At 51.0% G+C, this 25,015-nt stretch overlaps 2 protein-coding genes across 2 annotated transcripts in view; one reads left to right on the top strand and one right to left on the bottom strand.

Annotated features, from left to right (window-relative positions):
• The first annotated feature begins 15,427 nt into the window (after positions 1–15,427).
• LOC139673908 (olfactory receptor 14J1-like) lies at positions 15,428–16,399 on the top strand. Its single transcript, XM_071559842.1, has one exon. It carries the CDS (start codon positions 15,443–15,445, stop codon positions 16,397–16,399), a length of 957 nt encoding a protein of 318 aa, XP_071415943.1. The 5' UTR covers positions 15,428–15,442.
• A 6,497-nt stretch (positions 16,400–22,896) lies between these two features.
• The window catches only part of LOC139673827 (zinc finger protein 16-like), a 76,944-nt gene continuing 74,825 nt past the window's right edge, over positions 22,897–25,015 (bottom strand). Inside the window, 1 exon segment of the mRNA XM_071559648.1 lies at positions 22,897–23,663. Coding sequence (XP_071415749.1) covers positions 23,149–23,663 — 515 coding nt within the window. The 3' untranslated portion in view covers positions 22,897–23,148.

The raw sequence follows: 25,015 nt of genomic DNA on the forward strand, positions 1-25,015 counted from the left end.
CCCATCCCTCAGGCCATGGGGCATCTCAGAGAGGGGCAGAGCAGGTGACACCCCACAGGGCTGAGGTGCCTCCAGCCCCTGGCAGTGGCAGTGAGAGCCCAGGGAGAGACTGTGACTCCTGCAATGATCTCCCCATGGGTGTAAAAGGGAAAGACTCTCTGATCACCCCTGGGTGCATGAGAATCCCACAATCCCAGTTCAGAGGTGGATGCCTTGCTGGACCTCGACATTTCTGTGAGTGACTCCAGGAACAAACTCCACTGGCCCAGTGAGATTCATCTCTGTGGGCTTGGACAGTTCATTGCAAGTGCTCCTGAACTGCTGCATCACCCTTGCCTGGGATTCTGGGCTGTGCTCTCAAAAGGGCCAGAGCAATCTGAGAGGTTCTGGGGTCCTTGGAAAAGGCAGATGCCAAGCCCATCTTTAAGAAGAGCAAAATGAGAATGGGGAGAATTACAGGCTGCCCATCAAGCTGCTCTATCACTGCCCTTCCCAGATGGACAGGGAAGAGAGAATAAGGTGGAAAATGACTGGTGGGTTGGGATAAGGTACTTTACTAAATCAAAAGCCAAAGTTTGCACACAAACAAAGAAAGAGGAAAATAAGGCAGGTTTGTTCTCTGCTCCCCATCATCAGTGATGTCTGGCCATGTCCCAGCAAGCCAGGCTTCAGCACACGGAGCAGCTGCTCAGCAGGCAAACATTGGAAACAATGAATGCCCCCCTTCCTTCTCCTTTCCTCAGCTTTTATATCTGAGCTGACATCCCATGATCTGGAATATCCCTCTGGTCAGTCTGGCTCAGCTGGCCTGGCTGTGTCCCTTCCCAGGATCTTTTTCTTTGTCTGAGGAAGGAACGTTTCAGTGCTGGGGCTGTGCCAGCCCTGCTCAGCCGTAGCCAAAACATTGGTGTGTTCTCAGCACCTTTCCAGCTCCCAACACAAAGCACAGCACTGGGAGGGCTGCTGTGGGGAAATGAGCTCCACTTCAGCCAGACCCAAAATATTTCCACAGTGTTTGGTGCTGTCCCAGGATTGCTTTAGTTCTGTGAGGCCCTGCAGTGTCCAGGTGACATCCTGGTTCCCTGAGGTTCCACAGTGTGACAATGATCTCTTGATTCTATGAAGTTAAAAACTGTCTCAAGACCCCTTTTGTTCCATGAGGCCGCACAAGTCACAATGAACCCTTTGGTTCCGTGAGCTCTGCAGTGTCCCAGGATACCTTTGGTTCCTTCAGGCCCTGCAGTGTCCCAATGGTCCCATTTTCCATGAGTTTCCACAGTGTCCCAGAGTCCCTTTTGTTCCATGAGGCACTGAAAGGTCAAAACTGCCTCTTGGTTCCATAAATTTCTGTAGTGTTACAATTGCACGATGATTCCATCACATTCCAAAATATTCCAGGATTCCCTTGAATTCATGAGACCCTGCAGTGTCATCATGGCCCCTTGATTCCATGAATTTCTGCAGTGTCCCAGGGTTCCTTGCAGTCCATGAGGCCCTGGAGTGTCACAATGATCCCTGGATTCCATGAGGCTCCACAGGGTCACAGTGGGCTTCTGTTTCCTTGAGGTCCTGCAGGGTCACAATGGAACTTTGATTCCATGAGGTTCCCAAGTGTCAGAATGGCCCCTTGGTTCCAAGGCTTTCCCCAGTGTCCCAGGGTTCCTTTGGTTCCTGAGAGAAGATTGCTGGGGGTGAAATGAGGAGTATCAAGTTATCCTCACAGAAGTTGCAATGGTACACAAATTATAGGTGAAGGTCCATCAGGAGTGTTTCCACAGTCAGTGTTTCAACACCCTCAGCATTACCTGAACTTGGTTTTACCTCACCAAAATCTTTCCTCTCTGTTGGCCAAGCCCCCCTTTCCTCCACCAAATATCCCATCCCTTTTGTCCCAGTTCCTCTTGACCTCCCCAAATCCTTCAGCTGGATGGGCTCAGCTTTGTGGCACCCTTCATGAACCCTGAGCATCTGCCTGCCCAGCTTGGCCAGTCAGTTCTGGGAACACACCTGACAGCCCAGCCCCCAAGGGGACAGGATGTTCTGCTGGGCTGGAGAGGACTCTCCTCAGCCTGGCCAGCAGTGCTGAAGGGGGGGATTCCCTGCCCCTCCCCAGCTGGTCCTTCCTGCCCAGCAGCTCCTGTTCCAGAAGGGCTCACAGACACTCTGGGGGACTTTTCACACTTGGGTCCTTGAGCTCCCTGGGGCATCTCTGGGGCAGTGGCCAACTCTGTGACTGCTCTGGGAAGTCATGGCCTGAAGCCAGGAGTGTGGGTTTTAGGAGGTAGTTGAAACCTCTGCAGACAAGAAATCCTGGTAATTGTTGAAGACTTCCTTGCCTATCAATATGATGTGTTGTTTCTTTATTATTAATTTCAAGATTTTTTCATAATTTTCTTTTTACTGACAACACCACAGACTTGTTCTATTAATCTGATTCACTCTCTGTTTATGTGAAAATATTTGTTCAGCTATTTATCAGAGTACATTTCCTACCAGTGTTTTGAATGCAGAAACATTGCTCAGAGGAGCTACTGAATTCTTTGGGATGGTTTCATATCCCTAATTTTGCCTCTTCTGTTCTTCCTCTCCCAATTTGCCTTCCAAGATCTCTCCAAGCTGTGTGTGCCTGGGAATGTTTTCACAGTCCTGAGCTCTGGGCCATGTCAAAGGGGACAAATGCACCTTCTGGAGAACACTGTCACTCCTGCTCACAGAGCCTCTCTGACTGCACAGAGGAGATTCCCCCAGGCTGTTTCCTGGTGTGGGAAGAAAGGGACATAAAGGCAGAGCAGAGGGATGGAGGAGACATGGACATTTGCAATGGGCATGCTCAAGGATGGTGAGATAAATGTCCCTGGGACAGGGAGGTTGTTCCTGCAGTCACACCCAGAAATGTCAGGGCTCTGACAGGTGCCCACACCTGAGCTGGGCTCATGCCCTGCTCACACCCCCACGGCTGTTCAGAGACACGAGTTCTTCCCTTGCACACACACAGACAGTTCCTGGCAGCAGGTGCAGTGTCTCCCTGGGCTCCTGCTGCCACTGTCCGGGGCTGGAGGCACCTCAGCCCTTCAGAGCTCCCTCCCTGCACACTCACACACTTCAGCTCAACACTGGGGTTTCCCTCTCCCTGGCATGGCCCAGTCCAGTCCCTCCCTGGTCCCACCAATCCACCTGCCCCAGCCCCAGCCCCACAGAGCAACACAATCATGTCTGGCCCTGCAGCAAGAAACTGAGGCAATGGAGGTCAGGGACAGTGACTCTGTGTCTGGAATGTTCAGGAGACCATCATCTCAGGCATCTCCTGCAGCCCCAGGGCCAGCCCCACTCCCCAGGACAGCAGGAGAGAATCAGTCCTGGGGCTCCTCAGGCATCTCCCTCAGCCCTAGGAACAGGACAGCCTCTTTCCATGGCTCCTCTGCACACACTGCCTGTCCTGCTCTTCTCCTGGCACATCCCATCTCCCCACAGAGCCTTTCCCCAGGGAAACACGTCTGTGCTGGCCTGACCAGCCATTTCTGCAGCCCCTCCCCGTGCTCCCCACAGTCCCTGAGCTGGGGATGCTGCTCTGCAGGGCACAGGGGCTGTGGTGCCCAGGGCCATGGGGGGGCTCTGCTGGGCTGTGCTGGTCAGGCTGGGAGGCAGAGCCAGCTGAGGGTGGTCCCTGCCACTGACCCCCTGCCACAAAAGCTCTTGTGTGGTCATGGAGGGAGCTCAGAGGGGCCCTGCCTTCTTCCAGTGCTGGGAGATGGGTCTGGGGGCTGCACTGGATGCAGACCATGAATGCTTATGGAAAGTAAAATGAATCACAGGACTCCTTTCCCTCAACCTGCTGTATTCCCTGGGGTTGCAGGGCTCTTTTTTTTCAGTTCACCCTCAGATGTAGAATATTATCTCTGGGTGACTCCGAGCTGGACGGGCCTGTTCTCATTGGGCTCTATTCACTGTCAGCTCCTGCTCACACTGTTGCTGCAGGTCTCGTGTTCTCCTGGCAGCTCCAAAGTGTCTTAAGCAAATCACTTTCCTGCCATCAGCCCTGTCACAAGCTGTAGAGCCCCAGGAAGGTTAATCTCATCTGCATGGTCTCTGGCCACCAACAAGTAAAACCTGAACCAGAACTAAGTCCTTTGAAAGTCACACTGGGACCCTGATCTCATCACACTGAGCCATGGGCAGACAAAGCAGGACAAGTTGCCTCTTGAATGTCTCTTTGTTAGGCATGTTCTTAAGAGCAACTTTGGAGGAAGCCCAAAGCCTTCCTGTCCTGCCCTCAGGAGATGCCCTTTCCTGATGGAGCTGCTGTTGTGCAGCCCAGCTGTGTCCCAGCAGTGCCCATGGCCTGTCCCTGGCTGTGAGCCCAGGATGGACACACAGCAGGATGTGACCAGCCTGGCAGAGGACCAAGGCCTTGGACCGACACAAGGGCTTAGGAGAGTGTGGAAGCAGAAAGGGCAGCTCTGAACAGTCCCCTCCTCTCTGTAAACATGCACTGTCCTGCAGTGAGCTGTCCTTTCTGAATGCCTAAGAAGAAGGATCAAACAAGTCACTGTACTGTCCTTTATTTTGTGTAACTGCTCAAGTGGAACAAATCCTCATTTAGACAGTCTCTGGGTCAAACTCCAAAGAAACATACTAGATTATAAAGGAGGTTATTTAAAAAAATTTAATTGTGCACAAACTTATCACATGACCCCCACCAAAATGCTGAGAAACCTGGATGGGGCTGAAATGAGTTCCAGTCCGAATGCTATGCAGACATCAACAGAAACAACAGTTTTATGCTTCTGGAGAACATCAAGTCATCATTTTCCTCACAGCATCCTTGAGCTCCTGGTTCCTCAGGCTGTAGCTGAGGGGGTTCAGTGTTGGAGGCACCACCGAGTACAGAACTGCCACCACCACATCCAGAGCTGGAGAGGACATGGAGGGAGACTTCAGGTGGGCAACCACATCAGTGCTGAGAAACAGGGAGACCACAGCCAGGTGAGGGAGGCACATGGAAAAGGCTTTGTGCCATCCCTGCTCAGAGGGGATCCTCAGCACAGCCCTGAAGATCTGCACATAGGAGAAAACTATGAAAATGAAACAGACAAACAGTAAACAGGCAGTAACCACAATGAGTCCAATTTCCCCGAGGTAGGAGTGTGAGCAGGAGAGCTTGAGGATCTGTGGGATTTCACAAAAGAACTGGCTCAGAGCATTGCCCTGGCACAGGGGCAGGGAAAATGTATTGGCTGTGTGCAGCAGAGCATTGAGAAAGCCACTGGCCCAGGCAGCTGCTGCCATGTGGGCACAAGCTCTGCTGCCCAGGAGGGTCCCGTAGTGCAGGGGTTTGCAGATGGCAACGTAGCGGTCGTAGCACATGATGGTGAGGATGCAAAACTCTGTTCCAATGAAGAAAGTAAGGAAGAAGACCTGTGCAGCACATCCCAAGTAGGAGATGTCCATGGTGTCCCAGAGGGAGTTGTGCATGGCTTTGGGGACAGTGGTGCAGATGCAGCCCAGGTCTGTGAGGGACAGGTTGAGCAGGAAGAAGTGCATGGGGGTGTGCAGGTGGTGGTCGCAGGCTACGGCGCTGATGATGAGGCCGTTGCCCAGGAGGGCAGCCAGGGAGATGCCCAGGAAGAGCCACAAGTGCAGGAGCTGCAGCTGCCGCGTGTCTGCCAATGGCAGGAGGAGGAACTGGCTGATGGAGCTGCTGTTGAACATTTGCTGCCTCTGGATATGGTTATCTATTGAGGAGGAAAAGACAGGACTGAGTTAGGGCAGACCATATTAGCAAAATGTATTTGACATTCAGGGTCTCTCTTTTAAGGAAGAGCTTTTTGCACCCATCTCCCCTGAATCGTGGTTTTTCTGGCTCATGGGGACATTGAGAGCAGGGATCCTGTACTGGGCTCCTGAGGATTCATTCTTGCTGTGCAGTAAGAGGCATCTGAGAACATGGGGTTACTTCAAATTAAATGCACTTCTGATGTTTCAAAGTGTTCCCAGCATTGCTGGTCACAGCCTGCCCAACTGTGGAACAGAGCTGAGGAAATTTGGTGTCTTTTAATTGGTTTCAGTTCAACTTGCCAGGAGTGGGATTGGATGGCTGAAAACTCTGGAATTTCTAATGTGCTACAAGTGAAATCTTGTCAGTCCTGAGAGGCAAAGGAATGGTCTCTCACTGCAATTGCAAGAGAGCTGCTCTGGTCATCAGTCCTGTTCTCAGCTGACCTGTGCTGGCAGCTTGGCCTGGAGGAGGATCACACAGAGGAGTCCCCTTAAAAAAGAAACAAGTCACAACTGTGATCAGAGAAATTCAGGTTCAAAGGGACTTCTCAGCTTTCCTCAGGGTGCCCCATCTTTATCCTCCCCAACTGAGACAAAGAGGGATCAGTTCAGCTGCCCAAGTACAGCTGCCCACAGCACTTCCATGGATTTAGCCCTGAGGTGTCCTCTCCATGGGATCTTATACAGAACAGAGACCCTATGGGAGAGCTGTGCCCCTCTGGAGGGCACCCTGCAGCCCTGAAGGACACCAAGGGAAGCAGCTGAATGTCTTCAAGTTGCCTGGAGGGGACTTGGGCACCTTGCTCCCACAGACACTTCCTCACAGCAGGACCCAAACGGTTTGTGTCCGGACAGGAACTGAACCTACCGCTCTCAATCCCCCATATGGGCTCAGAAGTCCAATTGTGAGAACAAGAGCAGCACAGGCCACATCCTTCCCTGGGCTCTGGCTGCTGCAGGGCAATGCACACCTGAGCCCCCACGGGCCTGAGGGCACAGGCTCTGCTTAGGCTGGGAAAGGAGCCCAGGGAGGAGTTGGTCAGGGGAAGGTGTCTGTGCCACAGGGCCAGCAGGGAGGTGCCCACATGCCCCTCCCCAGCATCTGTGGCAGCAGCTCCCTCTCCCACCCTGCCTGTCTGTGCTGGGAGGAGCTGTTCCTGCCAGCAGCCACCTCCCTGTGCCCAGCTCAGCTCCCTCCAGTGCTCACACAGCCCATGCCCACCCCACTGCCCAGGGGCAGCTCTGCATGTGCAGGTGCTGGAGAGCAGATCCCAGACAAGCTGAGGTGGCTGGGAAGGGGAAGGTGTTCTGAGTGGATGTGCTTCCTGAGAAGTGCCCTTGGACATGGCAGGAGGTAGAACTGAAGCTGAGAGAAGCCCAGAGCCATTGCAGCTGAAGGACCCTGCCCTGCCCTGCTCACCCCTGCCCTGCTCATCCCTGCCCTGCCAGGAGAGGGTCACGCCTTCCACCCACACTTTCTCCCTGCAGGGCCACGGGGAGCTCCTTGACCAGGCTGAGCTGTCCCTGACAGGCAGCAGAGCCCCTGCCCCAGCACACAGAGCCCTGGGCTGCAGGACCCTGCTCTGCAGGACAGCCCTGGCCATCCCTGGCTGCACCCCCACCCTCACAACCAACAACCATCCCTGGGATAAGGGAACCTTCTTGCCCTCTGCCTCTGATGCTCCACACCAGGAAATCCAGGAGAGCCATCCTGACAGATCCTGTCAGCGTGGCTTTTGGCAGCTTTAAGAGACATCTCTGGAACTCACCTGCATTGCTCTGCAGCCTGGCAAAGGACAGTGAAGGTTTCTCTCCTGATGAGCTCTGACCTGTCCTCCAACCCCAGAATCCCTTTACCCTCTTTCTCACTTCCCTTGTCTACCTTTAATGCCTGAGGTTCTGCCTTGCTCTGATTTATGGCCTCATCCTCTCTGCTAGAGGAACTGTGGGAGTCCTTCTGAAAGATCCTGGATGCTGTGGGATGTGCCAGTGTTAAGAGTTCCTTGCAGGAAGAGAAGATTAACTTTCCTTAGCCAGAGAATTCTTCTTTCAAATACTGTGGAGGTTTCTCCTGTAGTGAGAGCTCAGTCCCCTCCCAGCCCAGGCTGCCTTTCATCTCTGTCCCTTCTCTGCTGTGCCCTCAGTGTGTGCAGGCAGTGCCCTGAGCCCTGCTGGGCTGTGCACAGGAGCTGCTCCTGGGCAGAGCTGTCTCTCTGCAGCGCTGCCCGCTTGCCAGGAGCTCCCTGTGTGCCAGGAGCCCGGCCCAGCTCAGCAGCACAGCAACAGCCCAGGGCATTTAATGGCCCTCTGGGGGGTTTGGTGCTCAGTCCCTGAACATCAGACCCTGAGGAAAGTTACAGGAACCTCTTGAGAAAGCAAAGTCAGATTCAAACTGTAAAGTTGCTTGCAGTGCTAATGGGTCCCACTGAGGAATAAAACTCAGAAAACTTTTCCAGTTTCTTGTAAAAGCACAAACCTGGAAACAGTGATGACAGGTCACAGAATCACAGAACCATCATGGTTGGAATAGACCTTCAAGATCCTCTTCTCCAACTTTGAATGAAAAACCACCATAATCACCCCTAAACCACTTCCCAAGGTGCTAATCCAGATGCCATGTGAACACTTCCAGAGACACCACCACTTCACTGAGCTACTTATTCAAATGCCTATACACTCAGTGAAAAAAAAATTTAATATCTAATCTAAACCTCAACTGACGCAATTAAGAGCCGTTTCCTCTCATCTGGTCACGACAGCCTTGATAGCACAGAACAAATCCCACCCCACTAAAACCTCCTTTTGGGTCTTTGTAGAGAGGAATGACACCGTCTCTGGGTGTCTTCTCCTCCAGACTCCAGAACACCAGTTCCTTTAGCCATTCCTCATGACACATTCTTTCCAGGCTCTTCCCAAGCTCCACTCCCTTCACTGGACACGCTCCAGGCCCTCAATGTCCTTTTTGCAGTGAGGGGCCCAGAATTGGACAGGACTTGAGGTGGGACCTCACCAGTGACCAGTGCAGATGGACAATCTCTGTCCCGGTCCTGCTGGCCCCACTATTTTCCATACAGGTCAGGATGCCATTGGGCTTCTTGCCCACATGGGCACTCTCTGGCTCATATTCTGCTGCTCTCAAACAGACATCCCAAGTCCCTTCCTGATGAGCAGCTCTCAAGACACTCTGCCCACAGCCTGGAGCATTCCATGGGGTTGTTGGGACCCAAGGGCAGGACCTGACACTGGGTTTTATTGATCCAGCCTGTCCAAATCCCTCTGCAGAACCTTCCTGCCCTCCAGCAGATCCACAGTTAAATCCACCTTTGTCTTGGCCACAAATTTACTGAGGGTGCACTCCATCCCCTTGTCCAGATCCTCAATAATGGTGTTAAAAAGGACCAGCCCCAACACTGAGCCCTGGGGAACCCCACTGGTGACGAGCCCCACCTGGATTTAGTTCCATTCCCCACCAATCTCTGGGCCATCACCCAGTTTTTCACCCAGCAAACAGTTCCCTCATCCCAGCCATGCCAGCCAGTTTCTGCAGGAGATGCTGTGGGAGGTGGTGCCAAAGGCTGTACGGAATTCCAGAGAGACACATCCACAGCCTTTCCCTCATCTTCTGAGTGGGTCATTTTGTAATAGAAGGGGGTCAGTTTGGTCATGCAGAATCTGCTTTTCCCAAACCCACAGTGACTGACCCTTATTCCTTGGGTTCCTTCACATGCCATGTGATGGCACTCAGGATGATCTGCTCCATGGACTTCCCTGGTACTGAGGTCGGGCTGACAGGTCTGGAGTTGTTCAGGTCCTTCTGGCCCTGTCTATAAATGGGCATCACAGTTGCTGATTTCCAGTCAGCTGGGATTCTCCAGTTCACCAGGACTGCTGGGCAATGAGTGAGAGTGGCTTGGCCAGCTCTTTCTCCAGCTCCCACAGTACCCTCAGGTGCATCCCATCTGGGCCCAGGGACTTGTGTTGGTCTCACTGGTACAGTAGGTCACTCACATTTTCCTCCTGGTTTGCAGGGGCTTCACTCAGACTCTTATCACCAACTTCTAACCCTGGAATTGGGTATCCAAAACACAACTAAGTTTTGGTGTTAAACACCAAGGCATGGAAGGCATTAATTCCCTCCTGCCCTGACCCTGCGCTGCCTCTGCATCCAGCAAAGGATGGAGACTCTCCTGAGCCCTCCTTTTGCTGCCCATGGATTCAGAGACACATTTTTTGCTGTCTTTAACTGCAGTGGCCAAATTCAGTTCCAGCTGGGTCTTTGGCCCTTCACGTTTTCCCCCTCCATAACTTCATCATATCCTTGTAGTTCCCCCAAGATTTTTGCTCCTCTTTCCAGAGCTGACACACTCTTCTTTTCCTTTTGAGTTTTAGCCCATGTTCTCTGTTTAACCAGGCCATAATTTTTGCCCCTGGCTTGTCTCAGGCCACGTGGGCACAGCTCCTGGAGCTTTGAGATTTCCTTCCTAAAACACCTGCAGTCTGGCCAAAGTCTGTCAGCGGTCAGTCCAAGGTGTCAGTTCTGCTGGTGCCCCTCCTTCCTTCACCCACAATGGAAATCCCCATTATTTCATGGTCTCTGTGCCCAAGACAGCCCTGACCACCACATCACCCACCAGCCACAGAATCACAGAATGCTTTGGGTCATGAGGGACCTTAAAGAGCATCTCGTTCCAACCTCGGGGCAGAAACAACTTTCACTAGACCAGGTTGCTCAGAGCCACATTCTGCTTGGCCTTGAACAACTTCCAAGGATGGAGCAGCCAGAACTTCTCTGAGCAACCTTGGCCACGACCTCACCACCCTCACCATGAAGAATTTCTTACCAATATCTCATCTAACCCTTCCCTCTATCAGTCTGAAGCCATTTCCCCCTTGTCCTGTCACTTCGTGCCCTTGTAAATACTCTCTCTGCATCTTTCTTCTTGGCTGCCTTCAGGTCCTGGAAGGCCACAATTAGGTAACCCCAAGGCCTTCCCTTCTCCAGGCTGAAAGATCCCAATTCTCTCAGCCTTCCCTCATGGCAGAGCTGCTTTATCACTCTTATAATCTTGGTGGTCTCCTCTGGACTCACTCCAAGAGCTCCATGTCCTTGCTGTGCTGGGACCCCAGAGCTGGAGGCAGCTCTGCAGGTGGGGCAACATCCAACCAGGTGTGTTCCAGCAAGGACAGTGTGGAACCTCCTGGAACCAAAGGGGACATTGTGACACCACAGAACCTCCTGGAACCAAAGGGACACTGTGACACCACAGAACCTCCTGGAACCAAAGGGGACATTGAGACACCTTAGGGCCTCATGGGAACAAAGGAATCCAGGGAGACTGTGGAAGCTCATGGAATCAAGAAGTCATTGTGACACTCCAGGGCTTTTGGAACCCAAGTAAACCTGGGACACTGTGGATCCTCATGGAGCCATGGGGCAATTGTGACATGTGGGAACCAAAGGAACCCTGAGATATTTTGGAACCTCCTGAAATCAAGGGGCCATTGTGACACTTCAGGGCCTCATGGAACCAAAGGAACCCTGGAATATTTTGGAACCTCATGGAATGAAGAGCCCACTGTGACACCTGAGGCCTCATCAAACCAAATGAACACAGGGACACTGTGGAACCTCTTGGATATGAGGGGGCATTGTGACACTGCAGGGCCTCAGGGAACCCAGGGAACACTGAGACATTTCAGAACCTTATGGAACAAGGGGCTGTTGTTACACTGAGGAGCCTGATGGAATGCAGGGGCTTTGTGACACTGCAGGGCATCATGGAGCCAAAGGGACTCTGGGGCACTGTGGAGACTCATGGAATCAAAGGCCATTGTGACACTGCAGGGATTAATGGAACCAAAGGAACCCTGGGAGACTGGAACCTCATGGAAACAATGGGCCATAGTGACTTGGGAAGAGCCTTATGGAGCCAAAGGGATCCTGGGGCACTGTGGAACCTCATGGAACCAAGGGGCCTTTGTGACTTGTGAGGACTCCTGGAATCAAATGAACCCCAGGACATTCTGGAACTTCATGGCATCAAGGGGCCATTGTGGCACTGCAGAGCCTTATGGACCATGGCAGGATGTTCTGCCCTGATCAGGCCCAGAATCCACTCAGAGAATGCAAACAATGCAGGCTCTCAGGGCTGAGTTACTGCTGGCACCAAGGGGCTGTGTGTGTGATGAATTCTGCTAAAACCAGCCTGGTTCACCAAACTGCAAATGCACATCCTGCTTTTTGGAACAGGATCTGACAGATAAGCTGCTCACTGGAATGGAAATTCATGACTAGCAATCCCTCTCTGTATAACTCTAAAAGCTTTGTCCAACTTTCATATGGCAGATCCGTCCACAGACTGTCTTGAAGCATGTGGAGCTTCTCCCATGAAGCAGGGACGGCTCTTCATGGTCACTGCCCAGGAGTTAAGGGAAGGAGAGAGATCTGCCCTCTTTAGTTGTGTGAGAGTTACATCAATCTCTGCTTAATGATAGTTTCCTTGCTGGCTTCACCACAACTGTTTTAAAATAACTGTTTTGACCCAGTGCACTGCACTATTTTATGCTATAATAGACTCTACTAGGAGGTTTTTAGCTTTTCCACAGTGTACTGAATATTTAAGTAAATGATTAAGATCTTTCATCTATTCACTTGTCTGTTCTTTTCTCTGTTCATTTCTCATAACAAATAACTCATTTTATGTATCTGATTGGCCATCATTAAAACCTGTGGAAAAAAGTGATTCAATCACACCTCTATAATTCCTGAAATTTAAATTGCACAGTAACTCTGAGGCTGAGATTGGATTCAGTCACCCCCAGGCTCCTCTCTGAGAAGGAGTTTAGAAAGCAAGGGGTCCTTTCTGTCCCAACAGCTCAATGAGACATCTTCTCTAATAAACTCTGTCTAAAACTTCTATTACCTCTGTGACACCATGAGCTTCCACACTGTCCTAGGATTCCTTTGGTTCTATGAGGCCCTGCAATGTCACAGTGATCCCTTCATTCCATGAGGTTCTGCAGTGTCCCAGGTTCCCTTCAGTTCCATGAGGTCCCAGAGCACCAAAATGACCTATTGATTCCAAGGGGTTCTGAAGTGTCCGAGTGTCCCTTTTGTTCCATCACTGCGGAGAGTCAAAATGAGCCCTTAATTCCATGAGGTTGAAGAGTTACAATGATCCCATTGTTTCAATAAGACTCTGCAGTGTCACAATTCCATGAGGTTCCACAGCGTCAGACTGGTCCCTTGTGCTACTCAAGGCCCTGCACTGAGACAAAGGTCCCTGAAATCCATGAGATTCCACAGTGACCCCGTGATTCCACGAGGTTCCACAGTGTCACAGTGGTGGTGTCAGAGGTGCTGGAGCTTTTATTTTTGTAGTTACAAACAGAATGAGAAAGAAATAATGTCACCAATGGCACCTTGGAGGTCCAGACTGGACTTGTGCAGAAAGGAATTTCACTCCAAGACAAGTGCTCTGATACAAAGTGTCACCAAGTAGGAGTCAGGATGAGCCCGAGGCTTTGTGTGCCAAGGCAGAGCCAGGGAGGAGGGAGAGATGTCAGTGCAGGAAGGGGCCAGCGAGGTGGGGCAGCCGGGGGATGCCGACAGCCTGCAGGGAAAGGGGCAGGGCATGGACACCGTAGGACAGCCTGGGCTGGAGAGTAGACAGGGATGTGCAGAGGCTGAAAGGCCCCAAGAGAGCCAACTTGTGTAGGCCTTTGGCCATGGCTGCTGTGTGTGCCCCTGATGGCATGAGGAGACAAGTGAGCCTTGCAGCCCTGGGGCCTCATTGCCTCCTTGTCCATGCTCAGACGCCTGGGAGGTGCCATCCCATCCTCCTGCCCTTGGCATTGCACATCCCACATCCCAGTGCCCCAGGAAGAGCCCTGACCAAAAGGGAGGGAATGGATCTCCCTTCTCAGGGGCTGGAGGTGAGGGCTAGGACCTTTGAATTCTGAAACACAGCCGGATTAACTCATTATGAGAGACATCTTTGACTTGCTTGTCCATAACTGTCATCACTGCCTCCAGTTTCTGCTCTAACTGGAATCTGGGGTCACTTTCTCAGTCCTGTTCCTCAGTGGGACCCATTAGCACTACAAGAAACTTCAGTGCTTTGACTTCTTGAGAAGTTGTTTGAAGTTACTCTGATGGACTGAGTTTAATGTAAACAACACAAACCCCCAGAGGGCCATTAAATGCCCTGGGCTGTTGCTGTGCTGCTGAGCTGGGCCGGGCTCCTGGCACACAGGGAGCTCCTGGCAAGCGGGCAGCACTGCAGAGAGACAGCTCTGCCCAGGAGCAGCTCCTGTGCACAGCCCAGCAGGGCTCAGGGCACTGCCAGGGCAGCTCAGGGACACCAGCAGGGCACAGACAGAGCTTAAAGGGGCTCAGCATTGGGAGGATGACTGAGAGCTCATGCAGGAGAAATCTCTGCAGTGCTGGACACGGTGAGTCTGTGGGTGCAGGGCAATGCAGGACAGCTTCTGGAGACATCTCCTAAAGCTGCCACAGCCCCAGCTGATGGGATGTGTGAGGAGGGGGCTGTTCGGGGACACTTTGGAATAGCTGTGGAGCCGGGGTGTGCAGCCAGGGGTGCCTAGGGCTGTGGGGCAGAGCAGGGTCCTGCAGCTCAGGGTGCTGTGCTGGGGCAGGGACTCTGATGCGTGCCAGTGTCAGCTCTCAGCCAGCCTGGGGAGCTGCTCACAGGGCTGGGGAGAAGGGCTGTGGGGAAGGAGCAACGACTTGGAGGGTTGGGTCCCTACCTCAGTATGCTGCTCCCTGAATCAGGGCTGCTTGCAGCTTCAAAGTACAACAGGAGATTTCAGAGGAGACTTTCAACCAGCTCAGGAAGGCAGAGGCAGCCTCAGAGGGAATCATGCTGCTCTTTCAGCCTTGTGCTTTTGTTTATTTCATGGCCAATGAAAAGTAGAAATTAATTTCTCATTTAAGGAGAGACACTGCAATTCTAGTTCTCCCACATTCAGAGGTGAACAAACCAGGCAGTATAACAAATCAGCACATGGTGTCTTACAGGCAGCATCAGTGTCCCTTTTCTAACCTCCTCAGCGATTTCTGAAATTGTCATCAGAGCCTGCCCAGCCAGAGCTGCCCCTGGGCAGTGTCCTGTGCTGGGAGGGCTCTGCAGGGCAGAGCTGAGCACGCAGGGCTGGGATGGGCTCTGGGAGCACTGCCAGGGCCCAGCCCTGGCCACAGGGAAGCAGCTGCTGGCAGGGACAGCTCCAGGCAGCAGAGCCCTGGGCAGGGAGTGGGGGAAAGTGCCCCCAAGGCACCCCTGGGGGAGGGGGCATTCAGGTCACTCTGGGGGCTCTTCCCTGCAGCTCTGCTGGGCACTGTGTGCTGGGCCATGAAAATGAGGGCTCCTCCAGTGGAAAAGAACCTTCATCCATTGTCTCTTCTAAGTCATGAGTGCAGAGATGGAACTTTTGCATTCAAGGTGGGTTACATCTGAATGTCCCTTTTGAATGTCAGAGCTGTAATAAAAAATTTCCATGTCAGCAGATTGACCCCTTGGCAGAACATTTGGTAACATTTGACACATTGATTTTGGATAAAAACAGACTGGTTTTGTCAGAGAGCTTTAGGCTTAATTAATCCCTGTGTTTTCCTTTTCGGAACAGACCGTCTTCTAAGAAACAGCAGATGACCAACAGCAGCTCCATCAGCCAGTTCCTCCTCCTGCCATTCGCAGACACGCGGCAGCTGCAGCTCCTGCACTTGTGGCTCTTCCTGGGCATCTCCCTGGCTGCCCTCCTGGGCAACGGCCTCATCATCAGCGCCGTAGCCTGCGACCACCACCTGCACACCCCCATGCACTTCTTCCTGCTCAACCTGTCCCTCACAGACGTGGGCTGCATCTGCACCACTGTCCCCAAAGCCATTCACAACTCCCTCTGGGACACCACAACCATCTCCTACATGGGATGTGCTGCACAGGTCTTTTTCTTTTTGTTCTTCATCGTGACAGAGATTTCCCTCCTCACCATCATGTGCTACGACCGCTACGTTGCCATCTGCAAACCCCTGCACTACGGGACCCTCCTGGGCAGCAGAGCTTGTGCCCACATGGCAGCAGCTGCCTGGGCCACTGCGTTTCTCAATGCTCTGCTGCACACAGCCAATACATTTTCCCTGCCCCTGTGCCAGGGCAATGCCCTGAGCCAGTTCTTCTGTGATCTGCCTCAGATCCTCAAGCTCTCCTGCTCACACTACTACCTCAGAGAACTTGGAATCATTGTGGTTAGTGCCTGTTTAGCTTTTGGTTGTTTTGTTTTCATAGTTTTCTCCTATGTGCAGATCTTCAGGGCTGTGCTGAGGATCCCCTCAGAGCAGGGACGGCACAAAGCCTTTTCCACGTGCCTCCCTCACCTGGCTGTGGTCTCCGTATTTATCAGCACTTCCATGTTTTCTTACTTGAAGCCTCCCTCCATCTCCTCCCCGTCCCTAGATCTGACACTGTCAGTTCTGTACTCTGTGGTGCCTCCAGCACTGAACCCCCTCATCTACAGCCTGAGGAACCAGGAGCTCAAGGATGCCCTGAGGAAAATGATGACTGGATGCTTTTCAGCAACAATAACCTGTCTGTTTTCTGCTCTATAGAATTCATAGTGTAACTCATTTTAGAAGCCCAGCATGCCTTCTCAGGTTTTTGGTGATGGTCAATTGGATCTTCTTGTCAGGATGTTGTGCACAATAAATTATTTATTAATTTCTTTTGTCATTCTTTGTTTTCCTGTGTGACCCAGAATCTCTGAGGAATTGTGCTCGCTTTATATTCAAAGAAAATAAATTATCCTGAACTGTTCTTGTTCATCTGTGATCCTAACTGTGGGACCTTCATAAAGCTGCAGGGCAATTTCATATGTGCAGAGGAGAAGGGGAAAGAGTCCAGCACAGCAGCAGTGCTGGGGACCAGCAGGACTTTTTAGAGTTCCTCCCTTTCCACTTCTACACTCTCCTTCTAAGACCCCATGTTGGTGTAAGATCTGAGTGCTCTGCCAGTTTGGTCGGGCTGTTTCTGTGTGGTGATGCCCAAAGGGGCACAAAGAAACTGCTTAGAGACAGAGCTTTAATCTTTAAGCAGCAAGGTATTTATTGAAGCAACGTTGGGGAACCGTCCGATTCTCGTTGGACAATAGAGTTCCGAAGTCAGCAGTGTGAAGCCAGAGTATTTATACAGTTTCTGTGAGAGATTACATCATTTTTACATGCATATTCATGTTATTGCAACACTTGGTTATAATATATAGAGCAGGCGGAGTCCAGGCGGAGTCAGGGGTGGAGTCGTCGTTTTGAGGAATATTATGGTGGGAGTTCCTGTTACCTCATCTGGTAGGGGTCTCATTTCACCTCCTCATCCTCGGTGAACTTTTCAACTTCTACTGAATTTTGCTGATTTTAATATAGATCGTGCCAAAATGCTGTGTTTGAAATTTCTTGTCTCTTCCTGCAGGTCACCGTGCCCTGTGCTCGGGCTGTGCTTCTCCCTTATATGTTATTGCCTGCATATTTCGTATTGGTTTGGATGGACCTCAAGACCACCTTTGGATAGCTCCCAAACCTGGTTTCTATCCAGCTATATTTCCTGTGGCTGGCTTCAGAGACTGTTTTGTGTTAATTCTTTGGGTCCTGTGCTTGCTCTGCTTCAGTGGGAGTGCTGTGACTGCCAGCAGACAATGGGCATTTTTGTAGCAGAGTTGGCCTCAAACAGCAGTTCCATCATGAAAAGGGATCTCCTCAGCACAGTGCCTGCAGGCTTAGGTCTTCTTCTAAAGTCACTCTGAAGAACATGCACAGAGAATGGACTCTTAAAGAGGCTCATTTTTTGGCTTGTTCTCCAGGGGCTCAGTGTGATGAGATCAGGGGTTCAGTGTGGCCTTCGAGAAAATTAGATCTGCTTTTGCTTGTTGATGGCCAGAGCCCAAGCAGATGGAGAATGATCTGGGATTAACATTCCTGGGTCTCTGTAGCTTGTGACAGGAATGATGGCAGGAGAATGTTTGATTGAAGAGACCTGGGAACAGCCAGGAGAACTTAAAGGACCTGCAGGGACAGTTTGTGCCAAGGAGTCAGCAGGAAATTCAGCCCAGTGAGCACAGGCCTGTCAAGTGTGGGGTCACTCCATGATTATATTCTATATCTGGGTGTAAACTGAAAAACAAGAGCTCTGCAGATCCAGGGGACACAGCAGGTACAGGGAAAGGAGTCTAAGTGACCTGTCTTACCCTCAGAGAAATTCCACCGTTGGATCCAGTGTAGCCCCCACACCCACCTCCCAGCACTGGAACAAGGCAGGGCCCTTCTGAGCACCCTCCATGGCCACACAAGAGCTTGTGTGGCAGGGGGTCAGTGGCAGGGACCACCATCAGCTGGCTCTGCCTCACAGCCTGACCAGCACAGCCCAGCAGAGCCCCCCCATGGCCCTGGGCACCACAGCCCCTGTGCCCTGCAGAGGAGCACCCCCAGTTCGGGGGCTGTGGGGAGCACAGTGAGGGGCTGCAGGAATGGCTGGTCAGGCCAGCACAGACGTGTTCCCCTGGGGAAAGGCTCTGTGGGGAGATGGGATGTGCCAGGAGAAGAGCAGGGCAGGCTGTGTGTGCCCATGAGGGTGGAAAGAGAAACACTTTGCTGTGGGTCCCAGCTTTGGGAAGGCTGACCTGTCCCTTGAGCTGCCTGAGGAGCTGCTGGGTCAATTCTCTCACTCTCCCCTGGGGAGCAAGTTTGGTTCTGGGGGCTGTGAAAGGCCTGGGGTGGGGAATTAAAGTAAACAATAAATAAACTACAGAGGAACTGGATCATTGTGATCAAGTGAATGCCCATTTATTACACACTACACACTTTATATGGAGCTAAAGCTACGTACTATTGGCTACATTGAACCTCACACCATATAACTGCAAATCCCAATTGGTTATAACCCATATCTCACAAGTCCAATGTTTATATTGTCTCATCCTCCATGTTTTCAGGTGCACCTCCAGAATCCTGTGTGAAAGTCGAGGCGGTCCCATGAGAAACCTCTGGGGAGTTGCCAACTCCTCCAAGCAGCTGTGACTGTTTATTCTTAGCTGCCTTCAGTCTCACAGGGTTGATGCAGGCTGGATCGTTCATGAGCCCATTTTCTGAAAGAACCCCCTCAACATATCCCCTCTCTTTATTTTGAGTGATCCAGGCCTGCTCCACAGACTTGTGAACTGTATTAACAACACATTGCAATATACCAGGCAAGAACACCAAAGCAGCTACAAAAAATACAACAATTGTTAGGCCCTCTTTCAAAACATCAAACAACCAACCATTAAATCCCAACTTTTTCAACCAATCATCAAAAGCAGATGTTGTTACAGTCAGCTTTTTCATTTTGTCCTTCAACTGTCTCAAATGTGCATAAATGGACACAGAATGGTCTGATAAATTCATGCACTACATCTATGAAATTCCGCAAAACTAAAGCCTTGAGGTAAAAGCTGTGCTGAAAGCAAAGACAATCAAAAGCAATTCTATTTTGCAGTAATGCACGACTAATACTGTCTGCATCAGTGGCAAGACAAGGCATCTACATTCTACAGGTAGTTCTTTGGTTCTTAAGGATGCATTCATCAGTCATTGCAGACGTCAGAGGAGACACACACACAGAGACACACACACACACACACACAGACACACACACAGACACACACAGACACACAGACACACACACGGAGACACAGAGACACAGACACACACACACACAGACACACACACACACACACACAGACACACACACACAGACACACACACACACAGAGGCACACACACACACACACACACACACACACAGACACACACACACACAACCTGACAATTGTCTCTAATTGTGCCACAAGATTGGCAGCAGCACTTCAGCACGGGCCCTTAGCAGAAGGCTACTGCACCTGATGTTAACTGCAGCACAATTGTCACAATCACAAAAGGAACAAAAAAATCTATCTATAGTTCATCCTTAAAGCAATTTGTTTATCTAACTTCATCTATCATTCATTCATCACTTACTTTTTCACTTCTATTTTCTTTTTCTCTTTTTATTTTCATTATTGTTCTCTCCCGGAGTTTTTCTATAAACCCTTTCTTTATTTTTTTCTTTTTCTCTTTTTTCTTATTCTTTCTTTTTCCACTGTTCACGCTCCCTTTTTTAATTTTTGAACCAGGAACAGACACTTAATTGCTGCTCTGTTCTGTAATGTAGCAAGCTTAACCCTATTTACTATCAGTACCAGTTAACAGTACACTCACAGCTATAAATGTAGCCTTACTCTAATGATTTAAACCTTTACCAAATTAACATTACTCTGCCAACTCAATTAACACTTTAACTCTTAACATTATTCTGCTTAACTTCTTAACCTCTTAACAAATTAAAAACATTATTGCAATAACTGAACATCCTTATTTGCTTAAGAAATGACAAACATTATTCTATTAGCTTAACAAATTAATTTTCTTAACAAAAGAAAAAACATTGTTCTATCTGCTTAACGTCATTATTTCCTTAACAAATGAACAAACTTTCCTGCAGGCATTGTCATTGGTGCACCAAAGAGCTTAAAAACCTTATCAGAAATAAAACAACACCAAACAACATTATTTCTATAAACTGGTTATGTTGCATTAAGTCCTACATTCATAAAAACAGATCATAACATGTCTAATTCTCATAATTCTAGTGTTACTTGTGGTAAATATGCATTTCTGCATCTAAAAGAACAAATCTTAACCAATCCAATGCTATATAACTAAAAACATTATCTGTGTCAATTCACTTTGGTACTCCTACAAAGAGCTGTTTGAAAATGCTTAATACCATCAAATGGAAATACATCAATTACTATCTGGTGTTATGGATATGAATCTGAGGGATCAAATTAAAAACTTAGTCAGTCACTCAAAAGTTCTGCGGAAACAGCTGTTTACATCCATCTCTGATTTCAACCTGTGGAGAAAAAAATAGAACTTTTCTCCAACTTATTAAAAGCTTACAACACTCTATAACTTTTAAACAAGAGCCAAGTTAACAAAGGAATAAGTTCAAAAGGAGATTCCATCTAGGCTTCTTTGTTGCTCTCGTAATCTCTTGAGGAAGATGTTGCATTCTGACCTTGCATGATTCATTGTAGGTCTGTGACCGAAGGGTACAGGTGTCTGTGTTTCACTTGTGCCAAAGACAGACTTTGGCTGGTGTTCATTAAAGTGATTCCATTCAAGCCGCCTGCTTTTGCTAAACTGACAGGCTTTGAGACCCTTAGGTGTATGCTGGAACTACAACACCCAGAATCCTTTACAAATGGACTACATTACCAAGGAGTCTTTGCAAAAACTTGATGACGTGCAAAGCTCCACCTGACCAAACTACAATAACCATCAGTCGTTGTGAGACTCACGCACATGGCAAGAAGCTCGGTGACGTCATGCGAGGGAGCCCAACCCCTGCCTCGGGGGAGGCTGACCCCTCCCTACTCAAAGCAGGAAATCGCCATTTCTAAACTACTCAGAAATAATTCTCTCGCATTGGCAGGGTAGAAAATGGCTGGAAACAAACTTTTGCAGCCTCCAAAGATGAGAAAAAAAGCAAAACAGTTGAGAGCAATTTTCGGCAACTTACGGCTTTTTAGCAGGCTGAGGAGAAAATGTGGAGCTTGAAGACAGAACAGGACAAAGCCCACGTGCTGCGAGATGGCCAACAGCTGCATTCAGGGTTATATTGTCCCTTGCAAGTACAGATTTGTGTCCCATTTCCCGTTTTATGATGTCTGTCTTTCTATTGCCAACTCTGGAAGCCCCTGCACGGCTGTAGGGGGGTTGGGGGACAAAAATCGGTGTTCCCAAGTCTACGAGAAACAGCAACGGTGGGCGGGAGGTGGGGAGGAAGCAGCATTCCCAAGGCAGCAGGAGCCGAAGCCATGGCATGGCCGGAGCAGGCGGCGAGCCGGTGGAGAGCGGGAGTGGGGAAGCGGCGGCGGTGGCCAGGGCTGGGGGGAGGAGGCGGTGGCTCTGACAGCGAATGGAGCCGGACTCACGGCGTGCCCGGGGCGAGCAGAGAATGGTGCTTGGGGAGACGAGACCACCGCTGTATGGTGGCGGCACCCGGCAGGAGGTGGGGCGGGACAGCAGCCCGCAGAGAGACCAGGGCTGGAGCCGCAGCAATGGTGACCACAGGGCGGCAACCATCAGGGAGGGTGGCGGTGGGAGCGGGAGCCGTTTGCAGCCAGCACAGAAAACACGGCAGTCCTTCGGTTTTATTTCCCGCAACAAATCCCTTGTACCAGAGGCTTCTCCTCATGGCCTCCCACGTAAACAACTTAAACACTGTATTAACATCGGGGAAAAGGTCTCTATTTTGTGCCCACTTTAAAAAATACTTCAAAGCCCAAAAATTATGGCAAATCCCTTTCTCAGAACAGATGCATTGGAAGAGCTCACCCCCATCACCTCCCCAACTGCTCGCTCACCTGAATTTTTGAGCGAGATTTCCAGATGACTTGTCATCACTCTGAGGTGCACCCCTTAACTCCAGACTCCATGGGGCACTGTGGGCCTGCCGACCGCCGGGGCAGCGGTCTCTTTGGTTGGAAAACTCCGCTTTTCTTCCTCTCATTGTACTGCTTCGTTTTCAGGGTGCAGGAGTCAGGGATGCAGCAATCCAAGGGAAAATCTTCATCTGTTATGAGAATCCACTGTCATTCAGGCACCAGTTAGAGTAAACAAAAAATAAACAGCAGAGGATATGGACACCACACACAGATCATTATGATCAAGTGAATGCAGATTTATTACACACCACACACAGTTTATATGGAACTAAAGCTACATACCATTGGCTAAATTGAACCTCACACCATGTACCTGAAAATCCCAATTGGTTATAACCCATATCTCACAAGCCCAATGTTTATATTATCTCATCCTCGATCTCTTCAAGCACCTGCAGAGTCCTGTGAGAAACTACTGTGTGAATCCCTTGGGAGTAACCTCCTCCCTATCACCTACCAGAAGCTGTGCTCATTGCTGCTTCTCAGCTGATAGCTACCCCAGTCTCACAGGGTCTGTATAGGTTGCTCACCCCTGAATTTTCTGTACCTACAGGTCACCAGGGCTGTGCCCAGCATGGATCACCTGGAACGTGGGTCACCACGTCTGTCCTAAACAAGACTCATCAAGAATGTTGGTCATCAAATCTTTACCCAACATGGGTCACAAGGTCTGTGCCCAAAATGAGTCACTGTGGATCATCCAACATGGGTCCTCCAATGGATGATGGAGATAGAGCAGCAGATAAAGCTTGTCCTGCAGTCGGGGCACTTGTAGGGCTTCACTTACCGGTGGGTCCGTTGGTGTAAAGTCAAGTGAGTGCTCCGGATGAAGCTCTTCCCACACTCCAAGCACTTGTAAGGCCTCTCCCCTGTGTGGATAAGCAAGTGGGAGATGAGGTGGCAGTTGCGTTTGAAGCTCTTCCCACACTCCCCACACTCATATGGCCTCTCCCCACTGTGGATGCTCTGGTGGGTGATGAGGTGGGCCTTCTGGTTGAAGCTCTTCCCGCAGTGGGTGCAGCGGAAGGGCCTCTCCTCCGTGTGTGTGCGCTGATGCAGGAGGAGAGCTGAGCTGGTCTGAAACCTCTTCCCACACTGGGAACACTCGTAGGGACGTTCCCCAGTGTGGACCATCTTGTGCTGTATCAGGTTGGAGCTGGATCTGAAGCTCTTCCCACATTCCCCACAGGTGTAGGGCCGTTCCCCAGTGTGGATGTGCTGGTGGCGGAACAGGTCGGAGCTGCTGCTGAAGCTCTTCCCACATTCCAAGCACTTGTAGCGCTTTTCCTTTGTGTGAAGATGCTGCTGCACCACCAGGTTGGAGCTCTGGCTGAATGTCTGGCTGCCTTCCTGGCCCTGGCTGCTTCTTTCCTCCTCTGAGCACACTGGGCTGGTTTTGGAGCTTCTCCTCCTGGCAGATCTCCGTGGATTTTCCTTCCCGGTGACTTCCTGGTCTGTGAAGCCCTTCAAAACAGCCTCTGCCAGCAGATTTTGCTGGGGGGATTTGTCCTCCGTGCTCTCCGTGCTCAGCTCGGGGCCTGGGGCAGTAAGGAACAAGGACAGGCAGGGCATTTGCCTCCGGCCCACAGGGAAGGCCAAGGACATCCCCCCAAACCCGGCCCCGGCAGGACGGCGTCGGCAGCGGTGTTGTCCTGCAGCCGGGGCCATGCTGGGCTGGAAGATGCAGCACAAGAGAGGGGCAAAGGGGCACTGACTTCCTCCTCACCTGCCTGGGGGTCCCGGGGCATCTTCCTCTTCCTCACAGCCTTTTCCTCCATTCTGACAAGCTTTGGGCAGGAGATATCCTGATTTGGGGGGAAAAATAAGGTTGGGTGATCCTCCTGCCCAAGTCCATCTCTGGAATTCACCAGGCATCCTGTGCCCTTAAACCCCTCAAAAACAGTAAGATTAAGTAAAAAAAATCCCCTCTCGGGAGTTTCCTCTCTCTGGTCTCTTTACTTTGGGGTTCTGGGGGTCTCCCCTGTCTTGGCCACTGGGGGTCCCACGTCAATTGAGGGTTCCCCCTCTCTGGGGTCCCTGCCCTCTCCAGGCTGCCGGGGGTCCCAGGAATCAAAGGGGACCCTCCTCTCTGGTCTCCCCACTTTGGGTTTCTTGGTGTCCCTCCTCTCTGGGGTCCCCCAGTTTGGGGATAGGCCCCCTCCTTCCCCAGGATGCCAGGGGTCCTGAGGGTGCCCCATTTCCGGGATCTCCTTTTTGGGATTCTAGGGGGATCACCGAGCACACTGAGTAGAGAGTCAGGGCATAGGGGACCTCTGGCACCCTTGGCATTCCTAATTGGGACCCTGGAGAGGGGGAATCCCAGAACCCCAAAGGGGTCAGATCACAGAGTGGGCGACCCCTGGCATTCCCAGGATCTCCAGCAGCCTGGAAAAGGCAGAACCCCAGAGAGGGGCCCCCAAAACACAAGGCACCCCCAACAGCCTGGACAGGGGGGGACCCCCAGAACCCCAAAGAGGAGAGACCAGAGAGAGCAAATTTGGAGGTGAATTTTGGTGCTTTGAATTTCTTTGGCCTTAATCTGCATATTTTGGAGGGGGTTTTGGCCAAATCTTGATGGTTTGGGGTTTTAGGGGATCTGTGCCAGGCACCTCCATTTGGGGGGATGGGAGGATCCCAGGATTTTCCAGCA

Source organism: Pithys albifrons, chromosome 7 (genome assembly GCF_047495875.1).
Source record: "Pithys albifrons albifrons isolate INPA30051 chromosome 7, PitAlb_v1, whole genome shotgun sequence".
Classification (NCBI taxonomy): Eukaryota; Metazoa; Chordata; class Aves; order Passeriformes; family Thamnophilidae; genus Pithys; species Pithys albifrons.